The sequence below is a fragment of the Citrus sinensis genome, chromosome 9, assembly GCF_022201045.2.
Source record: "Citrus sinensis cultivar Valencia sweet orange chromosome 9, DVS_A1.0, whole genome shotgun sequence".
Lineage (NCBI taxonomy): Eukaryota > Viridiplantae > Streptophyta > Magnoliopsida > Sapindales > Rutaceae > Citrus > Citrus sinensis.
Genome location: NC_068564.1, coordinates 18769108 through 18794982, shown reverse-complemented (window position 1 = coordinate 18794982; position 25875 = coordinate 18769108). Strand labels below are relative to the sequence as shown.

Sequence of the window (25875 nt, the reverse complement as noted above, 5' to 3'; positions counted from 1 at the left end):
CTCTCAAGAGCAAGGTCCATTTTTGTCTTAATTTCCTATATTTATTTACTACTTTCTTCTTTTTCTTTTGTGCATGAATTTCTATTTGAAGTTGTAACAAAACTTGTTATGTTTATGTATGCATATTGTATGTATGTATGTATGTATGTATCTAATTTTAATTTATTTTTAAAATAAAAATTTAGTCAAAATTTTTTAAAAATAACATCCATTGATTTTGTAAAGGGAAATTATCAATCGTATACCCTATAGTTGCTTTGTTATAAAAAAATATTACAACACTTTAAGGGTGTATCAATCGTCCACCATAAATCGACAAAAGCTATCTACGGACCACCAAACCATTAGCTGTCGTTTGAAAGTTAACGGAATTATAGTAAATTGACGATTTTACCCTTAAAACTTAAATTAAAGGAAATTATCACTTGTATACTCTTAAATTATCACTCGTATCATATGAAAAGACCAAATTACCCCTCTGGTGTCATCCTATTTAAACGACGGCTAACGATTTAGTGGTCGAAAAATACATTTTGTCAACTTATGGTGGACGATTGATACACCCTCAAAGTGTTGTAATATTTTTTATAATAAAACAACTATAGAGTATACGAATGATAATTTTCCTTTTGTAAATTTCCTTGGTTTTTAAAGAAATAAATTTTGTCTTTAAATGATTTTTTATGAGAATTTTAAAACTTATTTGTTGATTATTACATTTATTTATATTAATTACGCTTAATTTATATTTTTATTAATAATATAATTATATATGCAAAGTAGTGTACGAACTATAATTTTAAATGTGCATAGTATTTTTTATTACAAATGTACCACATAATAATAAATCATTTATCTAACAAACATCCGGCATCTACCAAATTTTATGGTAATCATTGCATTATAAGTGTGTAATCATTGCATTACAAGTGTAAGACTCATAATGACAAAAAACAAAAAGATTGAGAGCTAAATTCGCCTCCTTTGCCTTTATGAAGAAAAAGTGAAAACCAATAATCATTTGATTTTTGAATTTTTTTTTATTTTTTATTTTGTTTGAGATGCTATTATATTCTCACTAAACAAAAAACAGTTAGCCAAAAGTGGTACCAAGCACACCTTAAGTTTTTCAAGTACCCTTGTTCTGGCAATTAGTTTTAATTTTTTCATTGGTTGGTTATGGTTAAGTTCTATAATATAAATTGATTGCGTCAAGGTATTTATAAAAGAGGCATGTGAAGTGTTGGTGGGACCCCATTATGTTTGTTAGATAAATAGTTTAAAATAATTAGAATGGATATAAATTGAAGCTTCATGTTTCATTGAAATATGACTTTATAAACTGCATCTACTTCCCTATTACATACTCATCCAAAAGTAGCAAAATTGGCCAATATTTTTTTAATTTATTTTTAAAAAAAAACAGATGCCAGGTCTCTATTTTTCCTCCACCAACTGAAAAATATTAGAGATTAAGTTGTACAATGAACATCACGAATTTTATAGCTTAAGGGGGTACGGCTTTTGGTTTTGGAGTTTTGATCATGGCTAATTAATTAGCCAATTTGACTAATTATATTTAAAAAAAACCAAAGTAAATCATCATTAATCGTGTTAATTAATTTGTTTCGATTGCAGGATGAAGATTAGGCGTAATTCAACTTCGGACTTTACATTCCAATGAAAGAAGCTCTTGACTATTTATTGTGACAAAAATAAAAAATGTAATGGGTCTTTCCCTTTTGTGATCGATGGGGAATGCTTTGGTCATTCTAAAACCCCTGACCAAGTACTGATTATTTCCCTAATTTAGACTTAATTAAAATTTTCGGAAAAAGATAGCATTTTGGGAAAACGATGGCAATATCGAAGTGATTTAGAGAAATGTCACAAGTATCTTATTATTTTAAGGGAGATTTTAGAGAACATTACTGGCACTGTACTCATTAAGACATACACTCATACATGACATGATATATGATATGTGTACGTTTGTTTAAAAAATCATCATGTAATTTGTAATTATATTTAATTAAACTACACATTTTATATATATGTTAATTGGATGTAATACCTTTAGTATACTATTAAAGTTTCTCTTATTTAAAACATAGTTACAAATTAAAATTTATTTTGAATTCTATGTACTGTAGAATCATTTTTTAATATGAATGTCGATCTATCTTTGTGACGGTTTTGTCAGATCACAAAAATATTGTCGTAATTTTTTTCGTTTGGTTTTAATATTGCCACTGCCACTAAATGTGATCTAAATTAATGTTTCTACTTAATTTGTAGCTTGAATTGGAGGATAGTGATGACATTGATGCACTGTTCCATGCCTTTGAAGCAGCAGCCATCATAAGGCATAATGCAATTAATAAGTGTTAATTTAAAATATTTATAGTACACACATAAATAGTTTAAAAATTTTCATTTTATACTCATAGATACGAAACCCCTGGCCGCATGCGGCCATGGCAACCAAAATCACGGCAGCATGCGGCCAAGGCTGCCAACTCGCTACCATGAGATTAGAGATGGCAAAACCCCGGACGGGTCCGGATATTACAATGATCGGACCCTACTTAGATGTAACCGGTCCGGGTCCGGGTCGGGTTTTAATCCGGGTACCCAAATTTTATATTTTTTAATATTATATGTGTATATATTTTGTATTTTTTGATAATTTTATAAGTTTTAAATTTATTTCAATAAAATTTGACATGAAAATATAAACTTTAAGTGTTTAAAACTTTATATATGCATAATAAATGAGTCAAGTAAATATAAATATTTAAAATAATATATATTTCATAATATTTTTTTAATAAAATCCGGGTTCCGGGTTTATCAAGTGATGCCCAAGATCGACCCAGCTGCATACCCGGGCCGGGTAATACTCGGCCCACAACGCCCGGGTACGGTCCGGGTCCAGACCGGGCGGGTATTTTTGCCATCTCTACATGAGATCCAAATCTATCAAAATAATATATTTACAAATTGGCACACACCAAAAAGGAGGATTTGAAGATGAAAGGTTTTTCGAATGGGATGCAATCGGTAAAGAAAATCTTTGCACTTCGTTTTAAGTTGTTGTGGCATAACAGCTTACAAGCTTATACTGGTATATTAATCAATTAACCCAACAAAATTACCTTGCCTTTCATCCAATACAGTTTTGGTATTACATTTTTAAGTTGAGCGACAATGTGATTGTGCCCTTGTAAGATCTGACTTCAAATTAATGAAACTTCTTATTTGGTTAATAGATATTGTTTGGGAAGGAAATAGAATGCCCAATGACGAAGCACCACGTGTTGATATTAAGAAAGTGGCTTACCCCGAGTACCCTAGATGCTCTGTGGGGTACCTGGGGTACACAAGTAAGGGCAAAAAGGTCAGAAAAATATTTTAAAAAATCTCAGAAGATCAAAGAAATATTACCCCAAAAAAGAGTGGCTAATTTTCTAGCTAAAAATAAGGAAGCAACGAGAAAATCTCCTGCTACCAAAGAGGAGACAGTCGCCTATCATGCTAGCAAATTAGTCGAAAGGTTGATATATGACAGTTGACACCAGTAGCTTTTTCTTGCCATTCCTACAAATTTACAACAGAATTACAAAGGTACGCGGGACAACTCCACTATGTCTAACACGTGAATAAGCCTCAAACTTGCTCTCCAAGCATATTTTTAAAATGTTCAAGCCACCACATGTATAAAAACTCAGGTTTAATTTTTATCAAATCATCTAACAAACACATCACAAGAGTTAAGGTTTCTTCAACCTTTAAACCTCCATTACTGAGAGCTTGCAAACTCTCTAACCTGAGAAAACCCAACTTTGACTTGAGCGTCAGAGTGTGGTCGCAAGCCACCTTTGGCTCCACCTCTAACCTCTTCTTTCGATGTTTCGTAGGTTTAAGGTGACTTTTGAAAGTTCTCTACACCTGAAGTCGAATCTCCCACCATATCCACCACTCTCTCAATCCTCTGTCACTTTATAAAAAGCCAAAACAATCTGTACACTCCAAACAATCGAGGCACCCCGCTTCCTGATAAAAATAAATTTATTGTTCTTAATTTGGTTTTGTGGCGTTCATACACCCATCAAAAATCTACTAAAAACAATTGGCACCATCTGTGGGGAGCGCACAAAAAGCCTCCACACGGTTCTAAGTTTGTCGGTACGTGTGCTTGTGGGTGACAATGCTATATGTCGGATGTTCCTGCATACCCTTACTAGACCAGCCAAATTATGGTTCCGATCACTCAAGGCAGGTACTGTATCCTCCTTAGACCAGTTGTTAAAATATTTTGTTAATGAGTTTATTATGCTTCCTCCCAAGATATAGCATCTTCCAAGCTTGCTTTCATCAAGTAAGGAGAATCAGAGTCTTTAGCCAAGTATGTAAACGGTAATCTGCTTCCACCAAGAGGTGTTGCGCATCAATAAGTTTGGCCACCAACACACTCTCACTCATTTTGAGAAGAATTTGCGTTTGGGTAAGTTGTGGCGGTCATTCCAAAAGCACGACCCCCTCTTATTCGGGGAAGCTCGTTCTCAAGCTCTACAACAAATAGAGATTGATGAGAAGTGTTACTTGAAGTGGGAGGGAGATAGAGCAAAAGTTGCAAAAAGCAAGGAGAAACCAAAGAAAGCCAAGGCACCTCAAGCACCCTCTTGAACACCCTAAGTACACAGCCCACCTCGTTCAACCTCATGTGGGAGAGGGTTGAATATTCTTGGTGTACCCCGGGTACCTCAGTATGTTATGCTGACACCTCCAGAATGACGGACAATACCACAAAAACCCCGATAGGACTTTTCTCATCCTTTGAATCAGTCTTCAACATAGATTTTTTACCAGATCCAGATATGGATATACTTGCCAACCCAAGCCAATTTGAAAGTACCCTACTATGAAACGTAGTTTGAAATATTATGAGTTCCATAAAGATTTCGGCCATAGCACTGCCGAGTGTTTTCACCCGTGGTAAGAAATTGAGTCCTTAATCTTGAGCGGGTACCTCAAGGAGTTTGTGGCCGATATGCATGAGGTTAGGAAGTTCTTAGAGCAAGATAAGGGTAAACAGATTACTAACCCTAGTCTCGAGGTTGAGGTACCCCAGGGGTCTAAGAAACGGCTTTATGTTCAAATGATAACAGGAGGTCCTACCCTTATGGGGAAATCTAAACGGGTCATCAAGCATTACAGCAAGTCGTCAATCTTGGATCGTCCTGGTAAGGAAGTCAACGTCACTTGTCAAAATCACTTTAGAGTATCCTAGGTACTCGATCAGCTCATCCATCTTCTTTTTACAGAGAAAGATGCAGAAGGTGTCTCATACCCCTATAATAATGCTTTGGTTATAATGTTAAAAGTCACCACCAGTAAGGTAATAAGGACTCTAGTGGACATTGGCAGTTTTGTAGACACCATCTTTAAAAGCGCCCTAGATCAGTTGTTAATCGAATCATCAAAAATCACTCGATATGACACACCACTCATTAGTTTTGCAGGAGATATGATCATCCCCAAGGGTATCATCACTTTGCCTATTACAATTGGCAATGTACCCCACCGAGTTTTCCATATGATCAAATTCCTTATTGTCGATCACCCCGATGCCTATAATATTATCTTAGGAATATTGATTTTAGCAACAACTAAAGCGGCAATCTCTATGTATTACCTCGCAATGAAGATTCCAACCGCTAGGGAAATTGTCACCATCAAAAGAGATCAGCAATCGACTCGAGGGTGCTATTCTGTCACCTTGAAAGTGATTTATCAAATTGCCACTAATAAGTTCCTTAAGGGTTACCCTGTCATCACAAGGCCACCTATCAGCTTATCCAAGCAAGCATTTGCTAGATGCCGAAGAGCTGTACATAAGAAAGCTCAACGGTCCAAAAAATCTTAACAGCGACAAGAAGTTGGACCAATGAAACTAGATATAGTAGCTCCTGGGGTACCACAAAGTCCCAATTCAACGTTAATTGGAGAGGTGGAGATACCCCCGAATCCTCGGATGCCGAAGGATGAAAAGCGAGGAGTACCAATTGAGGATCTTGTGTTTGTTTAAATATGCAATAATGACCCAACCAAGATGGTCAAAGTCAGCTCCAACCTCCCTAACCAACACCAGGAGAACCTTATTGACTTTTTAAAGGAAAAATTTGATGTGTTCGCCTGGTCTCATGCAGATATGCTGGGTATCCCACTTTCTATTACCTGCCACAAGCTCAATGTCAATCCACATCATAAGTCTGTCAAGCAAAAACGTCAAACTTTCAACCAGGAATGCTATGACGCCATTGAACAACAAGTGGACTGATTACTAGCAGCCGAGTTTATCAAGGAGGCAGTGTACCTCGACTGGGTGTCAAATGTCGTCTTAGTCATGAAGTCCAACGGAAAATGGCGCATGTGTGTGGATTTCACAGACTTGAACAAATCATACTCTAAGGATAACCTCTTTCTTCCCCAGGTAGACTAGCTAGTCGATGCTACGGCAGGACAAGAGATTGTCCGAGTATAACCAAATTCCAATGTACAAGCCCAATCAAGATAAAATAGCATTCATCACCAAGTACCATCACAGAAGTCCAGAGCTTAGCCGGCCGAGTAACCACCTTAGGTCATTTTATCTCTAAGGCCACTGATTATTGCAAGCCATTCTTTAAAGCTTTGAAAGCGGGGAAGAAACTCCAATGGACCACCAAGTGCGAAGAGGCTTTTTAGAAGCTTAGAGAGTACCTCGTTAATTCGCATTTACTCGCCAAGTCTAAGCCCAGAGAAGTGCTTCTGTTGTTCCTCGTCGTCTCCGAGCATGCCACTAGCTCTGTTTTACTAAGAGAAGACGATGGTGGGGTACAACGAACTATATATTACACAAGTAGGGCAATGATCAACGCTGAAAAGAGGTACCCTGTGATAACTCTATGAAATAAGAGTTATCATACACTTTTAGACTTAAATCAAGATTACTTAGAGAGTAAATGATGTGTTTTTATTGCATTTTAATGATATTTTGCATGAACATCCATTTTAGTTGATTATTAATAAATTTCGTTTGATTTAGAATAATTTGTGTGCTTAGATCATATGCATATTTGTAGGTGATCGGAAGCTCAAATTTTAAGGAAGGAATGTTGATGCAATAGGCTTGCAAAAATAAGGAAAGAACATGGCTACAAAAGAATTAAAACAAATTTAGAACAATCTAGTTGCTATAGTCGTTGCTGTAGTAACCGTTGTTGTACCAACCATTGCCATTGTTGAGCAATCCTAGAACAACGACAGAGAAAGTTTTACAGAATATTGCGATCTACAGTTTCCTAATCTGGAAGACACGCGATCTAGGCTTCTGTTTGCCCTAATTTTCAACTATAAAAGGAGCACACATCATAAGAAAAAGGAAGAGCCGTCACCCAAGGAGAAAAACCACAAAGAAACAAAAGAAAAACAGAATTTAAGAGAGAGATTAAGGGCTGCACAAGAAGAGAATTTACAAAAATCAATTAGGAGCTCAGTCCTTCTTATTCTTCTCTTGTTTTCTTGTTTTCTATTTATTCATGGGGATGTGTTTGATGGCCGAAACTTTGTTCTTTATTTTTCTTTGGCAAACCATGAACTAAATTTATTTATGATTGAGTGATAAACAATCTTGATGGTTTATTGACTGAATATATGTGTTGTTGCATGTTTGTTGTAACATTTTGTTTTGATAATATTTATTTTTATTCATTATTTCGGTTGATCACCCATTTAATAATACTAGCTAAGAAAGAGTCATAAAAAGGCATATCTTAGTGGAACATATCAGAGCAATATTTAGTCTTAGATTGAGTTTCCTGGATTGAGTTTTACTTGAGTCTAACATGGCCATGCTTGATTTAAGATTAATGATGAACTAGATATAGGGATTCATCTTGTAGGGTAATTATAACCTAAACGTGTAATACTATATCTAATGTTGGCATAACAACTTATCAATGTTAGGTTGCATATAGATATAAGATATTCAACATGCGACAACTGTGGATACATAAGGATTTGTCTAGTGTTATAGCAGATACTGCAACAACCGGACAAATATTAGAAAAATAGTCAAAGCCATTAAGAGAGTTTATTCATTCATCTACTCTATATTCCCATTGGTTTTATCCTTGAGTTTGACGTGATAATTTACTTTGTTGCATTTTATTTATTGCTTTTTTATTTTAATTAGTATATTAGTCTCATTAATTGTTTTATTTTAATTTAGAACAAAAATCTGCCCTATTGAGATTGTTGTAACAAATCTAATAACATCAATTCCTGTGGAGATGATCCTGAATACTCATTATTATATTACTTGTTGTGTACACTTGTACATTGACACTAATAGCATTTGAATTTATAGCAACACCCCGCTACAGAAAAATTAGTTTTGGCTTTAATTATCTCTACAAGAAAGCTCCGACCGTATTTTTAGGCCCATGCCATTGCTGTGGTTACAAATCTTCCCCTTCGACAAATCCTCCAGAAATTAGACATGTCCAGAAGACTTCTTCGCTGGTCTCTTGAATTAAGTGAGTTCGATATCATCTTCAAGCCATGCTCAACTATTAAAGCCCAAGCCATTGCCGATTTTATCGCAAAATTCGCCAGTAACTCCGGGGGTGAAGGGATCTCGGGGTACCCGAGCAAAACTATACCAGCTATTGAAGAGGAGCATGTTTGGGAGATATATGTGGATGCTTTCTCCAACTCACATGGAAGTGGTGCGTGAATAATAATCCTTGATCTAGGTAAAGTGAAACTATGATATGCTTTACATTTCAGAATCAAGGCCTCAAATAACGAGGTCGAATATGAAACAATAATAGTGGGACTAAGGATGTCGAAGGTCTTGTGTGCAAAAAAGGTCCACATCAAAAGTGACTTTCAATTGGTGGTTGATCAAATCACCTCAGAATATCAAGCTAAGGAAGAAAATATGAAGGGGTACCTCGGGAGAACCAGAAAATTAATGTCCCAATTTACTAAGGTTAAAGTGGAAAGAATACCACGGATGGAAAATTGTGAAGTTGACAACCTCACCAAAATGGCTTCCTTTAGCACAACTCAGTCGGCTGGTCCTATCACTACTAAGTATATACCTACACCTAGTATTAATGTACCTAAGCCAGAAGAAGTGGGGTCGACAATTGCTAGAGTACCCTGGATGGAACCAATCATAAGGTACCTCAAGAATGGGGTTCTGCCCTCAAACAAGAGTAAAGCAAGAAGGCTGAAGTATAAAGCTGCACGATATTGTCTCATCGAGGATACCTTATACAGGAGAGGGTTCACCCTCCCTTACTTAAAGTGCTTGGGAAACGAGCAAACCAAGTATGTCATGAGGGAGATACACGAAGGAATTTGCGATAACCACTATGGAGCACAATCATTAGCTCAGAAGGCCCTTCGCCAAGGATTTTATTGGCCTACTGTGGTGAAAACTTTTGATATACTCGCAAGCGCACGAATCTAAAAATACAATAATGGTAACAAGATCGAACCCACAGGGATTGTTATAAATTGAAAAGTCTAATTTAATTTTAAAATTAATATTAATCATAACCTAGTTGGGCAATTTGGACTTTAAGAAGAATTAAACTAAGAAAACAATTAAAGTAAAGGAGAATTTATAAGACAAAAATTACCAAGGTTTTAGAATCCGACACTATTCAATTAGTAATTATCTAAATATTAATTAATCCTCAATTTTAGAGTGACAGCTCAAAATCGATCTATGTCATCTCATGGATATAACAATTAAGTCCAATTAAAATTAATCTTGTGTAGGTTCTTTTTCTGCTTAATACTATGATATCTAAACGTCCCATGTAAATATATTGAATAACAAAAAGTTAAAGTCTTTTTAAGCACTCTGTGTAAACAATTTAATGAAAGACACAGAATCAAAGATAATCATATATAAACTTTATAGATCCAAGCATAAATTTAGTCAAATATTAATCTTAACAATCAATAATGCATAATAGAATCGATGAAAAGATTTTAATAATATCAAATTAATCATGTAAAATAAGAACCATGAATATTAAAAAACATATATAGGAAATTAATTAAATAAAAAGATAATTATTTCATTGAATAGGGTTTCATCCTTAACCTCAGTATAAGAAAATTAGTTACATACTTGAATTGAGAGTAACAAAATAAATAAATTTAGCCATGGGAAGCCGAACTGCTGTTGCTATTTTTCTTCTCTCTTTTGCCGAATACTCTCATTTTTCTTCCTCTCTGGCGGCTCCTCTTTTTATAATGCTAGTTGATCGAATTCTTCTCCAAAAATTCTAAAGAAATCCTTTTTGAATTCTAATTGAAATCCTTTTTCAATTATAAAACACATCCTCCAAATTAACGCCACCATAAGCTATTACTTTCCACTTTTGAAAGCCAAGTACGGGTCCCTTTAAATTGCTTTCCAAATGCCTACCCAATTTAGCTTTTAAACTTCTTCTTTATTTGCACGAGCATGGATATTCAATTTATTGGCTTTGGTTTCCTCAAATAGGATTTCTTGCACATCTGCTTAATTGCTTCCACAAATTGATTTGATCTTCAATGTCGTCCAATTGTTATCCTTTATGTACTTTTCATCCATAATCTCCGATTAATTCCTTATTCAATAAAACAATTCAATTAATTATAAATAAGAAATAAAAATAACTAACAATTATATAATGAAGGGTAAACTATGTATATACGATGCAGGAAGATGCTAAGAACATGTTCAAGAATTGTAACAAGTGCCAGAGATTTGCCAAGGTACCCCATCTTCTCCTAGAAAAGTTAATTCTCATGTTTTTTCCGTGGCCTTTTGCTGTTTAAGGTATAGATCTGATTGGCCCACTGCCAACTGCAAGAGAGCAAGCTAAATATGCAATTGTAGCCGTTGATTATTTCACAAAGTGGATAGAGGCGGAGCCATTAGCAAGCATTATAGAAAGGAAAACCACCGATTTCGTTTGAAAGAACCTCATGTGCAGGTATGGTATTCCTAATGCCATTGTCATCGACAACGAGAAGCAATTCGGTAACGAAAAATTTCAGAGTTTTTGCTCAGAGCTTGGAATAGCCAACTAATTTGCTTCTCCGACTCACCCACAATTCTATAGACAGATTGAAGCCATTAATAAAATCATTTAGTGTATTCTAAAGAAAATACTGGAGGAAAGAAAGGGAGCTTGGGTAGACGAGATTTCTGGTGTCCTCTAGGCTTATCAGACAACTCAGAATGCTTCAACTCGAGAAACCCCCTTTTCTCTCACATTCAGGACTAATGCGGTCATTCCAACAAATATCGGGATACTCTCTTACAGGACTGCGTACTTTGATGAAGCCGAGAACGCCTCTTTGATTGCACCTAGCCTTGATCTTGTTGAAGAAAAAAGGGCTAAAGCAGAATTAAAGGTTGCAATATATCAGCACTGTATTTCAGGCCTATATGACAAGAAGGTACGATCCAAATCATTCAAGAAAGGGGATTTAGTTCTACAAAGGGTAACCCAGAACACCCGGGTACCCTCCGAGGGATCATTCGGAGCAAACTGAGAACGCCCATATAGCATAGACAAGCCGGTAGGATCTGGGGCATATAAGCTCCACATGGACAGAACAATTGTGAAGCATACCTGGAACGCCGCGATGTTGAGGAAGTACTACTAATATGAAGACAATGTCTTAAGCCCTATCGTTCACTCTATCTATTTCCTATTTTCTTTTTCTATGTTTGTAATATGGAAAGCCGTTAATGGGTATATCAAATTATTTCAGTAATTGAGTGTCATCATTACAATTGATAAATGTTGATAATTGATAATTGTCATCATTACAATTAATTAACATTCATATGAAAGATAAATGTTGCAGTGAGGGGGTTGAATACTCTTCAGTTTTACTCTCCAGTTTTACTCTCCAGTTTCAAGCTTATAATTATCACAGTTTGAATATGTGAAATTTATGCTACCCCATATATGAATGAAATGTTGTCACTGATGAATTACATGCAGTCTCTTAGTGATGTTATGGCATTTCTGGAATTCAATCAAAGTAACACACACACACTATGGACAGAAAGAAGCTTAAGTACAAAACTGATTTACTATGGTCATTTTGCATGATTGGGAGAGTGATCTGAAGGTGGAAGAATCCTTGCAAATTTGATAAAAGAGCTAAAGTATTGTTGCATGATTGTTTGCATAAAGTGTTAGTATATTGTCATTACTTGAGGACAAGTAATGGTTTAAGTTTGGGGGTGTGATAACTCTAGGAAATAGAATTATTACATCAATTCTATACTTAAATCAAGATCACTTAGAGAACAAATAAGGTGTTTTTATCACATTTTGGTTATATTTTGCATAAACATTCATTTTAGTTGAGTTTTAATAAGTTTTGCTTGAATCAAAGTAATTTATGCTAAAAACAAGTGCATAATTGTAGGTTTTCAGAAAGTCTTAATTCATGAGGGAATTGTGATACATTAGATGAGCAAGAGGAGGAAAGAAGATGGACGCAAAAGAAGTAAAGCACAATCGGGAATAGTGCAGTGTTGTAGCTGATGTTAGAGCAACCAGTGCTATAGCAATCTGGGAGTAATGTGGGAGCAAAATTAGGCGCGGGTCAGCTGCAGAATCGCGATTTGCATGTTTCCTAATTTAACTCATGCAAGCCCACGAACTTTTATTTTACCCTAGTTTGTAGTATAAAAGGGAGGCGCGAACCATATAGAAAGGCGGTAAGGGAATTATCATTAGAATCATTAGAGAGGAAAGGAAAAGAATATCAGAATTAAAGAGTGCTGTTTCGGCAACATTGAGGAATCTTGCAGAATTATTTGGATTTATCTTTCACCGTGCTCAACTTATATTTATCTTCTTCCTTTGATTGTTCTGATGTATCCCGTGAACAACATATTTATGTTTGTTTTTCTTATTCAGAATATGAACTAGATTTACTTGTAGTTGAGTGACAAACAATCCAATGGGTTCTTGACTGTTCTTATGTGTTGTTATGTCATTGCTGTAGCATTTTACTCTAGTAGCTATTATTAATATAACTGTTATTTCGGTTGACCACCCATTTAATAGTTCCAGTTAAGATAGAGCAGTAAAAGGGCATGTCTTAGCGGATATTATCAGAGTATTACTTGATCTTAATTTAAGTTTCTTGGATTAAGTTATCTTGAATCTCATAAGGGCTATACTTGAAGTTAAGATTTGTGACACACTAGACATAGGTGCTTATCTTGTAGGGTGGAGAGACTAAAGGATCATAATGTCATACCATAATTATATTAGTACTGGTCATTGTTAATAAATTTAAAGGTATGAGAGTTCCAATATACAATAGCTGAGGATGCAGATTAATTCTGCCCAGTGTTGCAGCACTTGCCGTAACAACTGGTGTTAATATGATGAAAAGCAGTAAGCCCATGAGGAGAGTTTGATCATTCAACTACCATAGTCTCAATTGAATCTTAGGCACATTTAATTTGGTTTAATTCATTACGATATTGTTTTACTTTATTCTCTCATAATCATCAATTACAATAAAACCCACTCGACATTTGTTAACTTCGGATTAAATTTAGTTGCACTATTGTGATTGCTATAACATTTCAAGTGACATCAATCCCTGTGGAGACGATCTTAAATATTTATCACTTTATTACTTGTTGTGTTCATTTGCACATTGACATCAATAGCATTTGATTATAAAAATAACCAACAAAAGGAAACATTTTTAAATTCCCTAAATCCCAGTGAGCGAGTATTTCCATGATTCCTCATTCTCATTGGGACAATGAGCATGTGATATGTAATGGATTTTTTTTTTTTTTTTTTTTTGCTTCTATTGCTTATAAGTATGTTTTTTACTTTATGGGTGATGTGTGTTCTCATTTTCGATTATCAAATATGACTGTGGTTAAATTTTCGCCATTAATGTGACTTTATTTTATTGCGCCATGTCTTATATGCACCTTTAATCTATAATTGCTTCATTACAAGATAATATGAGGAGCCTGAGATATCTTACCTAACTTAATCATGAAGATCTATGCGAGATCAAAGCCAATAAAAGAGAATACAATAAATTTAAAAAGGGAGGGTCGAAGAAGGCCTGAGGGAGAGGTAAACCAACATACCTTAATGCTATGAGATTTCGTTAAGGTACGCACACCCCCACATCTTTATTTTTTTACTTAAGCTAAGTAAAGAATAGACAACCCAAAACAAACAGCAGTCACAAGAGTTGAATGCCTAAAAGAAATAAGGTAGGCAAGAAGCCTCCTCTATTTGCATTATCTTATTTAATATTGGCTTAAAGTTGATGGCAAAATAAGCAGTTTTTGACCAATTCTGTGAAAAAAATGGGCCAAGAAGGTCCTCGAAAAAAAAAAAGGCTTTGAGAAAGCAAAACCGAATTCTTTACCTACATCTTAGTTGCGTCACTTATGAATTTCATTTTGTATCATGATGATGCTTGAATTATTAAATTATTTGAGATACGTCATAATCTTTATTAAGAAGAGTAGTAAGCATATCTACGGGAATCACACGCAAACACCACAAATATATCAAGAGGTACCTGGGGTACCTGAGGGACCTCCACAACTCTACATAGTTGATCATGAACAAAGAATTCAATGACATGCCAAATCAAGTATATTACAGAAGTTTAATGTAAACAGTAGCAAAATTGTCGAGGCAAGCTTCCAAAAGACAATTATCCCAATACAACAAAAGGGGACATTACACTACAAAAAGTACAAAAAGAAAGAAAGAAGGCTATTGAAACGCCCGGTGATGAACTTTAAATGATAATAGCAAGTAGTATCATGCATCATGGGGGAACATCGTCTCCATTACTCCTCTCAATAGAAGGATCAGTAGGAACTCCGGAGATCAAAGAGGTACAACCTTCATGGACTGCACCATCGGATCGAAGATCTATCTGAGGTACCTGAAATACTCCAGAAGATTGTTGAGAGCTGAGAGCTGGAGTAGCCTGGGTTACCCTTCTATCCTCGATCATCTTCAGAATGGCTAACTTGTCCACCCGTTTCTCTACACGAGGTACTTCTAGCTCTGGGTCTATACGTTAAACCTCCATCATGATGTGAGTGAAAGCTTTGTCGACCATCTCATTCTAGCGAGATAATAACTCATCATACCTAACTTCAACCTCTTCAAAGTCCTTGGATATGCGAATGTTTTCTCGGGTTAGGTCGTCCAAGCACTCTTTCAAGGCCTTAACCTCTTCACCAAGCTTTTCCTCCCAAGACCAGCTGAGTTTAAGCTCCTTCTTTAATTTCTCAACATTCGCTTATGCAACCGAGGTACCGCTAAAGTCTCAAAGACTATGGCTAAGGTAGAAAGCCGCCTGCAACAAAAAAATGAGAAAAAAAATAGGGGGGATAAGAAGAAGAAGGGTGAGAAGCACTCACATCATAACAAGCCTTGAACACTTGACTATAGCGCTCATTTAGATCCAATATATCCGCCTCAGCAGCCATATTCATAGAAATACACTCAGAGGTATGGAGAAAACAGTCAGTCACATAAGATATCTTCTTGTTGGCCACCGGATCAAACTCTCCCTCTATGAGGTCTCCTGAGATCATGAACAAGGAGCCAAGTTTTCTCTTATAGTTAACTGGAGTATCCCGGGAGCCACCAAAAGAAGAATCATGCAATTTGCCCTTAGTACTTAGAACGACAAGACGTCGGATACCCTTTGCTGAAGTACCTAGGGTACCAGAGGAACTGCCACTCATGCGGTTAAAAAAAGTATTGAAATCCTCGGTAAACGGGTCTATACCTATCCGTCACCAAGCAACTAAAAAAAAAAGAATGGTCAGTAAAATGAACATCAGAATCATCACGAGCAAAAAGACATTAAAAAGTATAGGATATGGCAGTTGAAAATATGTGCAGATGATGGGGATACCCTGCAAGACTAGTGAAGGTAGGGTACTCCAACTACACCATGCAGCCGTACATGTATCGCCCCCCGAAGAGGATGGAAGACACTCATCAATCAAGCCATCTTTCACCAACCGGATCGTGCTCAAAACGTCACTCTCACTCTATAAAGACTGGAACCTCTCTATAACATAACTCACTTTTCTTCCTACCTCGCGAATTGGGCATGTTCCTTTAAACCAAGTGATATCTACAAAAGTCCCAAGAAGCACCGAATAAGAAATGTTTATATATAGGGAAATGTGAAGAAGAAAACACGTACTATCTTCGTTAAAGGAGTTCTGGACTTGCACACCCTCACTCTCAACTGGGATACCTCTCCCCCACTCACCCTCAAGTACGAACCAACCATATATATAACCCTTTTTCAATAAGGGGTTTGAGTTCACCAAATTACTATGGACCCCCCAAGTAGCAAAATAAGCAATAGATAGGCTAGTTAGTTTCTTCAACTGATAAAGCCCTCTCAAATCCTTGTAGGAAATATCCTTCCCAAACACCTTCAGCCACAATACCTTTAAGCCCGTAAGTAACCTCCAACCAGGTAGGGATAATTGTCTGGGGGCAATTCTCATGTCACTGAACATCTTCCTAGAAAAAGGTTGAAAATGAAAATGAAGACCAAGGTCGAAAAGATCAATATGCAAGGGCAAAAAGGTTAGAAAAATATTTAAAAAAGTCTCATGAGATGAATGAAATATTATCCCAAAAAAATGTGGCTGATTTTCTAGCTAAAAATAAAGAATCAACGAGAAAATCTCGCGCTACCAAAGAGGAGACAGCCGCCTGTCACGCCAGCAAATAAGTCAAAAGGTTGATACTATGATAGTTGGGATCACAATATTTTTTCTTCTCATGCCTACAAATTTACAACATATTTACAGAGGTACGCGGGACTACTCCACTATACCCAACATGTGAATACACCTCAAACTTACTCTCCAAGTATATTTTTTAAATGTTCAAGCCGCCACACATATAAAAAATAAGAATATTCCTGATATGACAGCAAGGACACCAATAAAATAACGCCAGGTGGAACGACAGCTGGGGTTCACCTTATAAAAACTCAGGTTTATTTTTTATCAAATCATCTAACAAACACATCACAAGAGCTAAGGTTTCTTCAACCTCTAAGTCTCTATTACTAAGTGCTTGCAAGCTCTCTAACCTAAGAAAACCCAACTCTGACTTGAGCATCGAAGTGTGGTTGTCGACCACCCCCGACTCCACCTCTGATCTCTTTTTTCGGTGTTCTGCAGGTTTAAGGTGACTTTTGGAAGCTCTCTGCACCTGAAGTTGAATCTCCCACCATATCCATCGCCCTCACAATCCCCCGTCACTCTATAAAAAGCCGAAATAGCTTGTACACTCTAAACAAGTAAGGCACCCCACTTCCCAATAAAAATAAATTTATTGTTCTTGGCTTGGTTTTGTAGCGTTCATACATCCGTTCAAAATCTGCTAAAAACTGATCATTTTCAAGAAATTTATTAACAAGGATGGGAAGCTAAAGGAATCTATGTCAAAATATACACGAGGTACGTTGAGTTTGTTTGGGGCATCTTATTTGGCCATATAAGATAAAGACATTATTTCAAGACATGGGATTCACAAGAACTAAACTCACACAGTTGCCATGAATCATGGATTCACTCAATTTGAAGATTGGCACACAAACCCTTGGCTGCCATGGCCATGGCACCCATGGCTGCGCGTGGCCACGCATAGCCATGGGAACCTAATGCGGCAAAGGCGACCAATGTCATGGCCATACACGACCATGGCAGCGAAACTCATGGTCACATGTAGCCATGAGAACCAAAATGAGAACCAAATTCCTAGCCGTGCTTCCAAACCCTTGGCCGCGCCAGCCATGGGAACCAAATCACAGCTATCGAAACCAAAATTATACTTTTATTTTATTATTTTATTACTTTAAATAATATTCTTTTAGGGTTAAAATTGTTAGTCAATAAAATTGTTAAAAAGGATATTTTTGTACTTTAAGTAGTTAACTGTGGTCAATCGATAAAGTTAATAATTATTGGGGGTAATTTGATATTTTTAAAAGTAAGATAATGACAATTTAAAGATTGTTACCTCATGAGGGAGGTACACAGAAATTAACCCAATTAATAATAATCTCAAGGTCTCATCGGGAGTTACTTAATTACTTAGCCCTTCAATTAGAATAAGAAGAATTGTGTGGATTAATTGTGTTCTTGTGGTTGTGTTTCGTTTTATTTTTATGGGTAATTAAACTTGATTTAGGCAAATGTGTTACTGATGTTCAAGATCGATGAAATTACATAATTATGTTTTTGGTGCATGTTATTGCAGATAACGTTACGGTTTAAGATCGATTGAATTGGATCATTTTTGCAGCTCATCATTAAATACTTTACCTTCAACACGATTACCTACGAAGCTATAAAGTAAGTATAATATAAGGCAGGTAAATAAACTATCATTACTGTAAGCACCACAGCATAAAGCTACGTAATAATTATATGAAACCAGGAAGAGATTATTGATCTAATCTAAAGATGTGGCAATTAGTGGCATGTGATTACAAATAAAATTATGTGCCAAAAGTTGAATAAAACTAAAAACAGTTACAAAATTTAAGAGAGAAATACAACGTTCAAAGATAAAACAGTGAAGATTAGATCTAAAATCAAATCTCCAACCATGTCGATCTATAAATACAGGCCAAAACGATTGAGAAAAAACTCTTCACAATTTTCTCAATAGTTAGAAGAGAAAACAAATCCAAGTTTACTGGAATTTGTCAGAGAAGTCTAAATGCGCCTGGCCCAATACAATGGATCTTTTGAGCAGCCCTTTAAGATTCTTATTACACTCCTTTTGAATTTTATTTCTAAAATATCCTCAGTTTAATTTATAAATAGAGCTCCGCATGTTAAAAATTAACCACGTCCCAAAAAATTCATCCTAAAAAAATACTTTTTAAGATGTTATTTATTAAATACATATGATTTTCAAATTATTTTTTTAATCATGTAATTTCTTATCACTATAATCTCTTAATTTCTTTGTGGAGTACATTGTTAATTAAATCTCTTTTGGAAATTATTATTGACTTTTTACACTCTGAGGCCACTTTCGTATTGTTGATGTTTACATGTACCGGACTAGTAGTTCCTAAAATCAAAGAGTTGTCAAAAGATTTTAAAAAGAAAAGGGAAAAAATGTAGATACTTATAATGCAATAATTATGCATATGTTTTGTATAAAGAATTAAGTAAATTTTTCCTTTTAGTAATTTTTACATAATAAAATATGGAATATCATCCTAAGGAGATGAGGATGAAAATATGTGAGTAATATTATAAGATAAGGGTTAGTATTTGTTTTTAGTAGATTTTGGGTGTGTGAGTGAAAACTACAAAACCAAACTAAGAACAATGAATTTACTTTTGTTGGGACATAGGGTGCCTCGCTTGTTCGGGGTGTAGGGGCTGTTTTGATTTCTAAGGAGTGATGAAAGAGTGGGAGGATAATGGATAGGGTGAGAGGTTTTAATCCGGACTCGAAAAACCTTGCCAAATCACCTTAGATTTGCAAAACAACGAGAAATAGATTAGAGGTACAATCAAGGGTGGTCAGCGACCACACTCCGACATTCAAGTTAGAGTTGGGTTATCTTGGGTTTGAGAGCTTGCGAGCTCTCATAATGGTGACTGGAGATGGAAGAAACATCAGCTTTTGTGGTGTGTGTGTTGTATGTTATGATAAAAATAAAATCTGAGTATTTTATAAAGAGTACCCCGACTGCCGTGCCGCCTAGTGTTATTTTATTGATGTTCCTTGTTGTCATGTTAGAGATATTCTTATCCTTCATACGTATGACTACTTGGGTGTTTCAAAATATGAGTGGAGAGCATGTTTAAAATGCATATGTGTGTTAAACATAAAGGGGTGGTCCTACGTACCTCTGTTAAAGCTGCTGGAGATTTGCAGGCATGGCAAGAGAGGGCAGATGGTCCCAATTGTCCTTGTAACAAACTTTTAGCATGTTTGCAATCGTGAAAAGTCTATGTCCCATCTTTTTCAGCACAATATTCCCTCATTGATTTCTTAAATTTTTTCTGAAGAATCAGTCAATTTTTTTTTTTTTGGTTAATGTCTCTTTCATCTCCTGACATTTTTTTAGATATTTTTCAGACTTTTTTTATCCTTACTCACCATACCTTGGGTATCCTATAGAGGGACTGGGGTACTCGGTGTAAGCCATCGTTGTTTTAATGACTTCAGCTATAAAACTCCATATCAACACGTGGCGTTTTTATTTGGCCTTTTACTTCTTTCCCAAATAGTATTATTAAGGTAAGATTTCTTATTCTCATCTAAACTTTTTAAATCATAATAATAATAATACGATCCAAAATGTTATTCTCCTAGATATTTTTATTGGTTTTTTTAATGACAACAGCTCCCAATTTAATTGAGTCTAAAAACAATTGAATTTGGAGAAAATTTGATTGAGATTAGAGACTTGTTAGTATGTATTGATCATCCTAAGAAAAGAGTTTCGAAACAGTATATATTTTGTCAAATTTTGATGTAAATGAGCTTTGCACTTATGAATGAATTTTATTTTCGTGCTCACCTAAGTTTAAGTAATAATTAAAGTAAGAATCTAAAAGAAAAATTCTCTTACCTACTTCATATTTTTGTAATAACCTTCCAATTGACTTTATGGGGGGGGGGGGGGGGGGGGGGGGGTGTGGAAATGACGGAGGTCAAAGAATTAAGGTGATCTTGATTGTTCTGACAAGCGCTTCGAAACATTACACAAGTCTAATCCCACTTTATCACATTTACAGCAGAAAATTAAATAATCTCCTTTAGAGACAGTGGTGCTTTTAACCTCTTTCATCCTTTCTATGTTATTAATTACTCGTTATTATTTTTTGTGAATGGAGATGGATGACCGGCCTGATTAATAATAGGATAAAGGACAAATACATCTCAATGTTTAGGTAAAAAGATAAAAAAGAATTTTAATATTTTAATAAAGATATTTATACTCTAATTTATTATAATTTTATCATTATATCCTTCTAGAATATAAAAAAAATTATTAAATTATTCAATTTGTCTATATATTATTAATAAAATTATAAATATACCCTCATTGTTTCATTCTTCTATTTAAATTTTTATTAATAACCAATTTTTTAATTTTTTTAATGTTTTAAAAAAGATATTTATACTCTAATTTATTATAATTTTATCATTATACCCTTCTAGGATATAAAAAAAAATATTAGATTATTCAATTTGTCTATATATTGTTAATAAAATTATAAATATACCCTCATTGCTTCATTCCTCTATTTAAATTTTTATTAATAACCAATTTTCAAAAAAGACATCTATACACACTTAAAAAAATTGTAAATAAATTATAATTTTAAAAATAAAATTGGTTATTAATACCATAATAAATAACATAAAAAATTGGTTATAAATGTACAAGTTTAAATGATTGACATGTGGAGAATTGTTAAATATACAAGTTTAAAATTTAAATAAAATTGGTTATTAATAACTAATTTTATTTTTAAAATTATAATTTATTTACAAATTTTTTAGGTGTATAGATGTCTTTTTTGAAAATTAGTTATTGATAAAAATTTAAATAGAGGAATTGGGCAATGAGGGTATATTTATATTTTTTTTATAATATCCAATTTGTCTATTTATAATGTTATTAATAATATATAGACAAATTGGATAATCTAATAATTTTTTTTTATATGCTAGAAGGGTATAATGGTAAAATTATAATAAATTGGGGTGTAAATATCTTTTTTAAAACATTAGGAGGGTTTTTGTCCCTTTATATAAACGTTGGGAGTGTGTTTGTCCTTTTCCCTTAATAATAAAGCCACGAACAATTTGTATAATTTAGTGTCTACAAATTTGTATGGCATGAAAAGATTTATTAAAAAATATAATAATTATTTTTTTAATTATATAAATACATGATAATTTTATATAACCAATCTTCTTATGACAAATCAATTTATATAAATAAAGTGGTTGTGCCTCTAACATTACTCTATTGTTAATATTCTATGTTTTCGTGAAACTCATGTTGACATTTTTTTCCACCGGCTATTGGTGCCATTTTCTAACTCATTAGACCTGTTCCAACCCTCGTGCAGCAAGCGTCAAAACAAAGTAGAAAGGAGGAACTTTCATCCACTGCTTCTCGGTAATTTAATATTTAATAACCTTCTGCCCTTCTCCAGTGAACTCATACAAATTAAGCTTAACAAGGAAGTATTGGGTGATGTGAGTTTTAAAGAGAAGGAGATTAAAAGACGATAAGTCAAATGGATATCACAATTGCTCTGCCAGCAGAGTGTATTTCCAATATCATTTCTCTTACAACTCCTCGTGATGCTTGTCGATTATCAGTGGTGTCTCGAGTATTCAGATCAGCTGCGGATTCAGATTCCGCGTGGGAGAATTTTCTGCCTTCTGATTACAAGCAGATCATTTCCAACTGTCTCTGATTCATCTTTGACCACTTCCTTGTCTAAGAAGGATCTTTATTTCCATCTGTGTCACAACCCCATCATCATCAACAATGGTAATATGGTAAGTCCAACTTGACTCATCTTTTATCTCTAGACATGTCATATGCTATATATTAATGTTTTACCTCAATTTATTCTGCTATTTGTGTAGAAAATTTTTATTTTGGAGTATTATGAATATTAATACTAACCCCCAGAACTTCATCAGATGTACATTTAACCAAAAATGGTGGTTGACTTCTTGTTCATTGTAATATCCGAAAAATTGACATGCTAACTATAACTTGAACTCATCAAATTTTTTGACTTAAATTTTCCACTTGTTTCATACAAACACAATTTTAAATTATCTTTGATGTTTTGAGTACTAAGCTTTTACATATGCTCTTAGGATAAAGTCTGGACATATATGTCTGCAATTAACACCCAGTTGAAATCTTAGTAAGCATTGAAATGGAGGAACTTATATACCAAAACTGATTTTATAGAAAAGCTAACATCATGAATACTTTGACAGAGCTTTGCGCTGGAGCCAGAGAGTGGGAAAAAATGTTACATGGTTGGGGCAAGAGGGCTTTCCATAGCAGGGGCAGATGAACCTTACACTTGGATATTGACTTCTCTACCGGAATCTAGGTCTGTTCTATATATGTTGGCATTGCACGTTTGCATTTTTAACCTTTAGTGGTATGATCGTGTAATTTGCTCATGTATGAATGCATTGACAGGTTTCCAGAGGTGGCTAAAGTCAACTCTGTGTGGTGGTTTAACGTCAAAGCAATGATAGAGACCAAAATTTTGTCACTCAGAACCAACTATGGGGCTTACCTTGTTTTTAAGTTTGCAGAGTCAACGAGTGGATTTGAGAGAAGACCAGTAATTTCTAGGGTCTACATCGAAGGAAGCGATAATGGGCTAAGGCGAAGTCTGTCGCTAGATCCTTCAAGAAATATGGCTCGATTATCTCAAGACAGGGGAGATGGGTGGATGGAAATTGAGATGGGCGAGTTCTTCAATGAAAATGGAGGTGATGGCATGTTGGTGTGTAGCCTACTTGAATTTGATAGCTACATTGCCATGCGTGGCCTCATTATACAAGGAATTGAGCTGAGGCCTAAAAGCGACTGATAGCTGTATTGAATTATTGAACTATGGCTTTGACACTGCAACATTTAGTCATTTAGTGATGATGTAAGCTCTTTAGGTGGATCAATCAACCAAGAACTCAACAAATACTTTTTTTTTTTCATAATGGAATAGCAATAACTGAGAGGTGGCATAAGTTTATCGTTGAATGCATTAGGTTAATGGTGATTTCCAGATTAATTGAGCTTTCCCGTATTTGGATTAATGACTTGTAAGATAACCTTGAATCAATCACCTGTCGTTTCTAGCTAACTTCAATTTTCTTGTTCTTCAAGATAATAATGACTTTCAACAAAGTTAAGCATTGCTATTTCTTTACAACTACATTTAATTTATAAGATTTGACAGATGGAGCTCCATTTTGTTGCATATCCAATTCGATGCATAAATATTAGACTGAGGCAAATGTTTGCGAAAATGAATCGGACGTTCGATCTATTGCCTTAGTGAGCATGTAGTCTTGGGCCAAGCACTCACTCCATCAAGCAAGCAGTGAAATGGTACATGACTAAGCTGAATAAAGTGACTGCGAAGAGGATTCAGCAAGTCCCCAAGAATAATATAGAGCTCCCACAAGGGTAATTTCTGAGTACTTTAACAAGACAAACTTGGATCTATCCTTTGTAAAGGACAATGATCAAGGGCCATTGGAGTGGATCATTTATATTTATAGGATCTTAGCTACACTTGTGGATCATTTTATAAGCAAATTACTCCTAAGAGCAGAGTTATTATTAATGGATGATTTTCTTTTTTTGAAACGGAAAACTTCAATTAAACACTTAAAGAAACAGACTTACTTGAGTTGGAATTTCCTCCAATCAAATTATTGCTAACAGTATATTTAATTAATTTATGAGCAGTCTTATTACTACTTCTCAATAAATAATCAATTTTAAAGCTTTCTTTCACAAACCATACAATCTTTTACCTAGGTAAATAATCATGATATTTCCTTTATGTTTCTTTCTAGACCTTTAACCAAATTGAAAATATTAATATTCTTCGAGTCCGATGCAACAATCAGCGGCACCAAACTAGTGTCTATTGCCATCTTGATTATGGAATTGATCATAGCCTCAACTTCAGCATATTCAACATCCCCGTATAAAGCTGTATTCCGAATTCCTGCAGGCATTATCTCCCCTTTCCAGTTTCTAATAATGGCCCCAAGGCCTACAATTTTCTTTTCAGCATTTGTGGCTGCATCTACATTCAACTATAACCAACCTAATGAATGATTTTGCTTCAAGTCTGCATTTATTTATTTACGGAAATCCTTTCTTGGTTGGAGTAGTAGTGCGGCATAACTAAAACGGTGAGTATTGATTGTCCTGGCTAGAGCTTAATAACCTTACGCACACTTTAATCCCACTTTCATCACATTCACAACAGATCAAAGAATTCCACACTCTAATCCAACTTGATCACATGCACAACAGAAATTGCGTAACACTGGTCAAATTAACTGTGTTATGCCTTAGACATAAGTGAGCTTGTATCCGTCCTTTTTATGTTATTAATTACCTGCTAATAATATTGAAATTATTAATCATCATTACTCTTGCTTGTTATCTTTTGTTTTTTTTTTACTACTGATATTACAATAAGAGGATTTACTGATATCTACAATCATTCAGCTGGTTAAACATTACTTCTGAGTTCTTTAATCTTTACAAGTGCCTTTTATAAGATTTGACAGATGGAGCTAATCTGGCCGCCCATCCAACTCTATTCATAAACAATATTATTAAAAAAGTGTGGCCATGTTCACACTTTTTTCTACTGGCTATTGGTGCTTTCTCACTAGACCTTTTTCAAAGTTAAAACCTTGAGGAGCAGCGTCCAAACAATGTAGAAAGTAGGAAGTTTCATCAGCTGTTTCAAATAATTTAATATCTAATAACCTTCTCCATCGAACTTTTTTTGATAACACCTTCTCCATTGAACTTACATAGCTTAACAAAGAAGAATTCTTGCTTAGGCACCATTGAGCCTACATAGCTTAACAAAGAAGAAGTCTTACCTATGCCACATACTTTTTTTTCTTTCTTTTCCTAAAAGGTAATGGGATCGTGTAAATTATTTTTTAAATTCCA

General features: G+C 34.9%; 2 protein-coding genes across 2 annotated transcripts in view; both read left to right on the top strand.

The window, feature by feature from the left end:
- The window catches only part of LOC102616562 (putative F-box protein PP2-B12), a 99575-nt gene that overhangs the window by 7873 nt on the left and 65827 nt on the right, over positions 1 to 25875 (top strand). The gene's annotated exons all lie outside the window — the stretch shown is intronic.
- On the top strand, positions 22335 to 23956 carry LOC102628501 (F-box protein PP2-B10-like). Its single transcript, XM_006471365.4, has 3 exons — positions 22335 to 22691; positions 23148 to 23266; positions 23359 to 23956. Exons 1-3 carry the CDS (start codon positions 22491 to 22493, stop codon positions 23756 to 23758), a joined length of 720 nt encoding a protein of 239 aa, XP_006471428.2. The 5' UTR covers positions 22335 to 22490; the 3' UTR covers positions 23759 to 23956.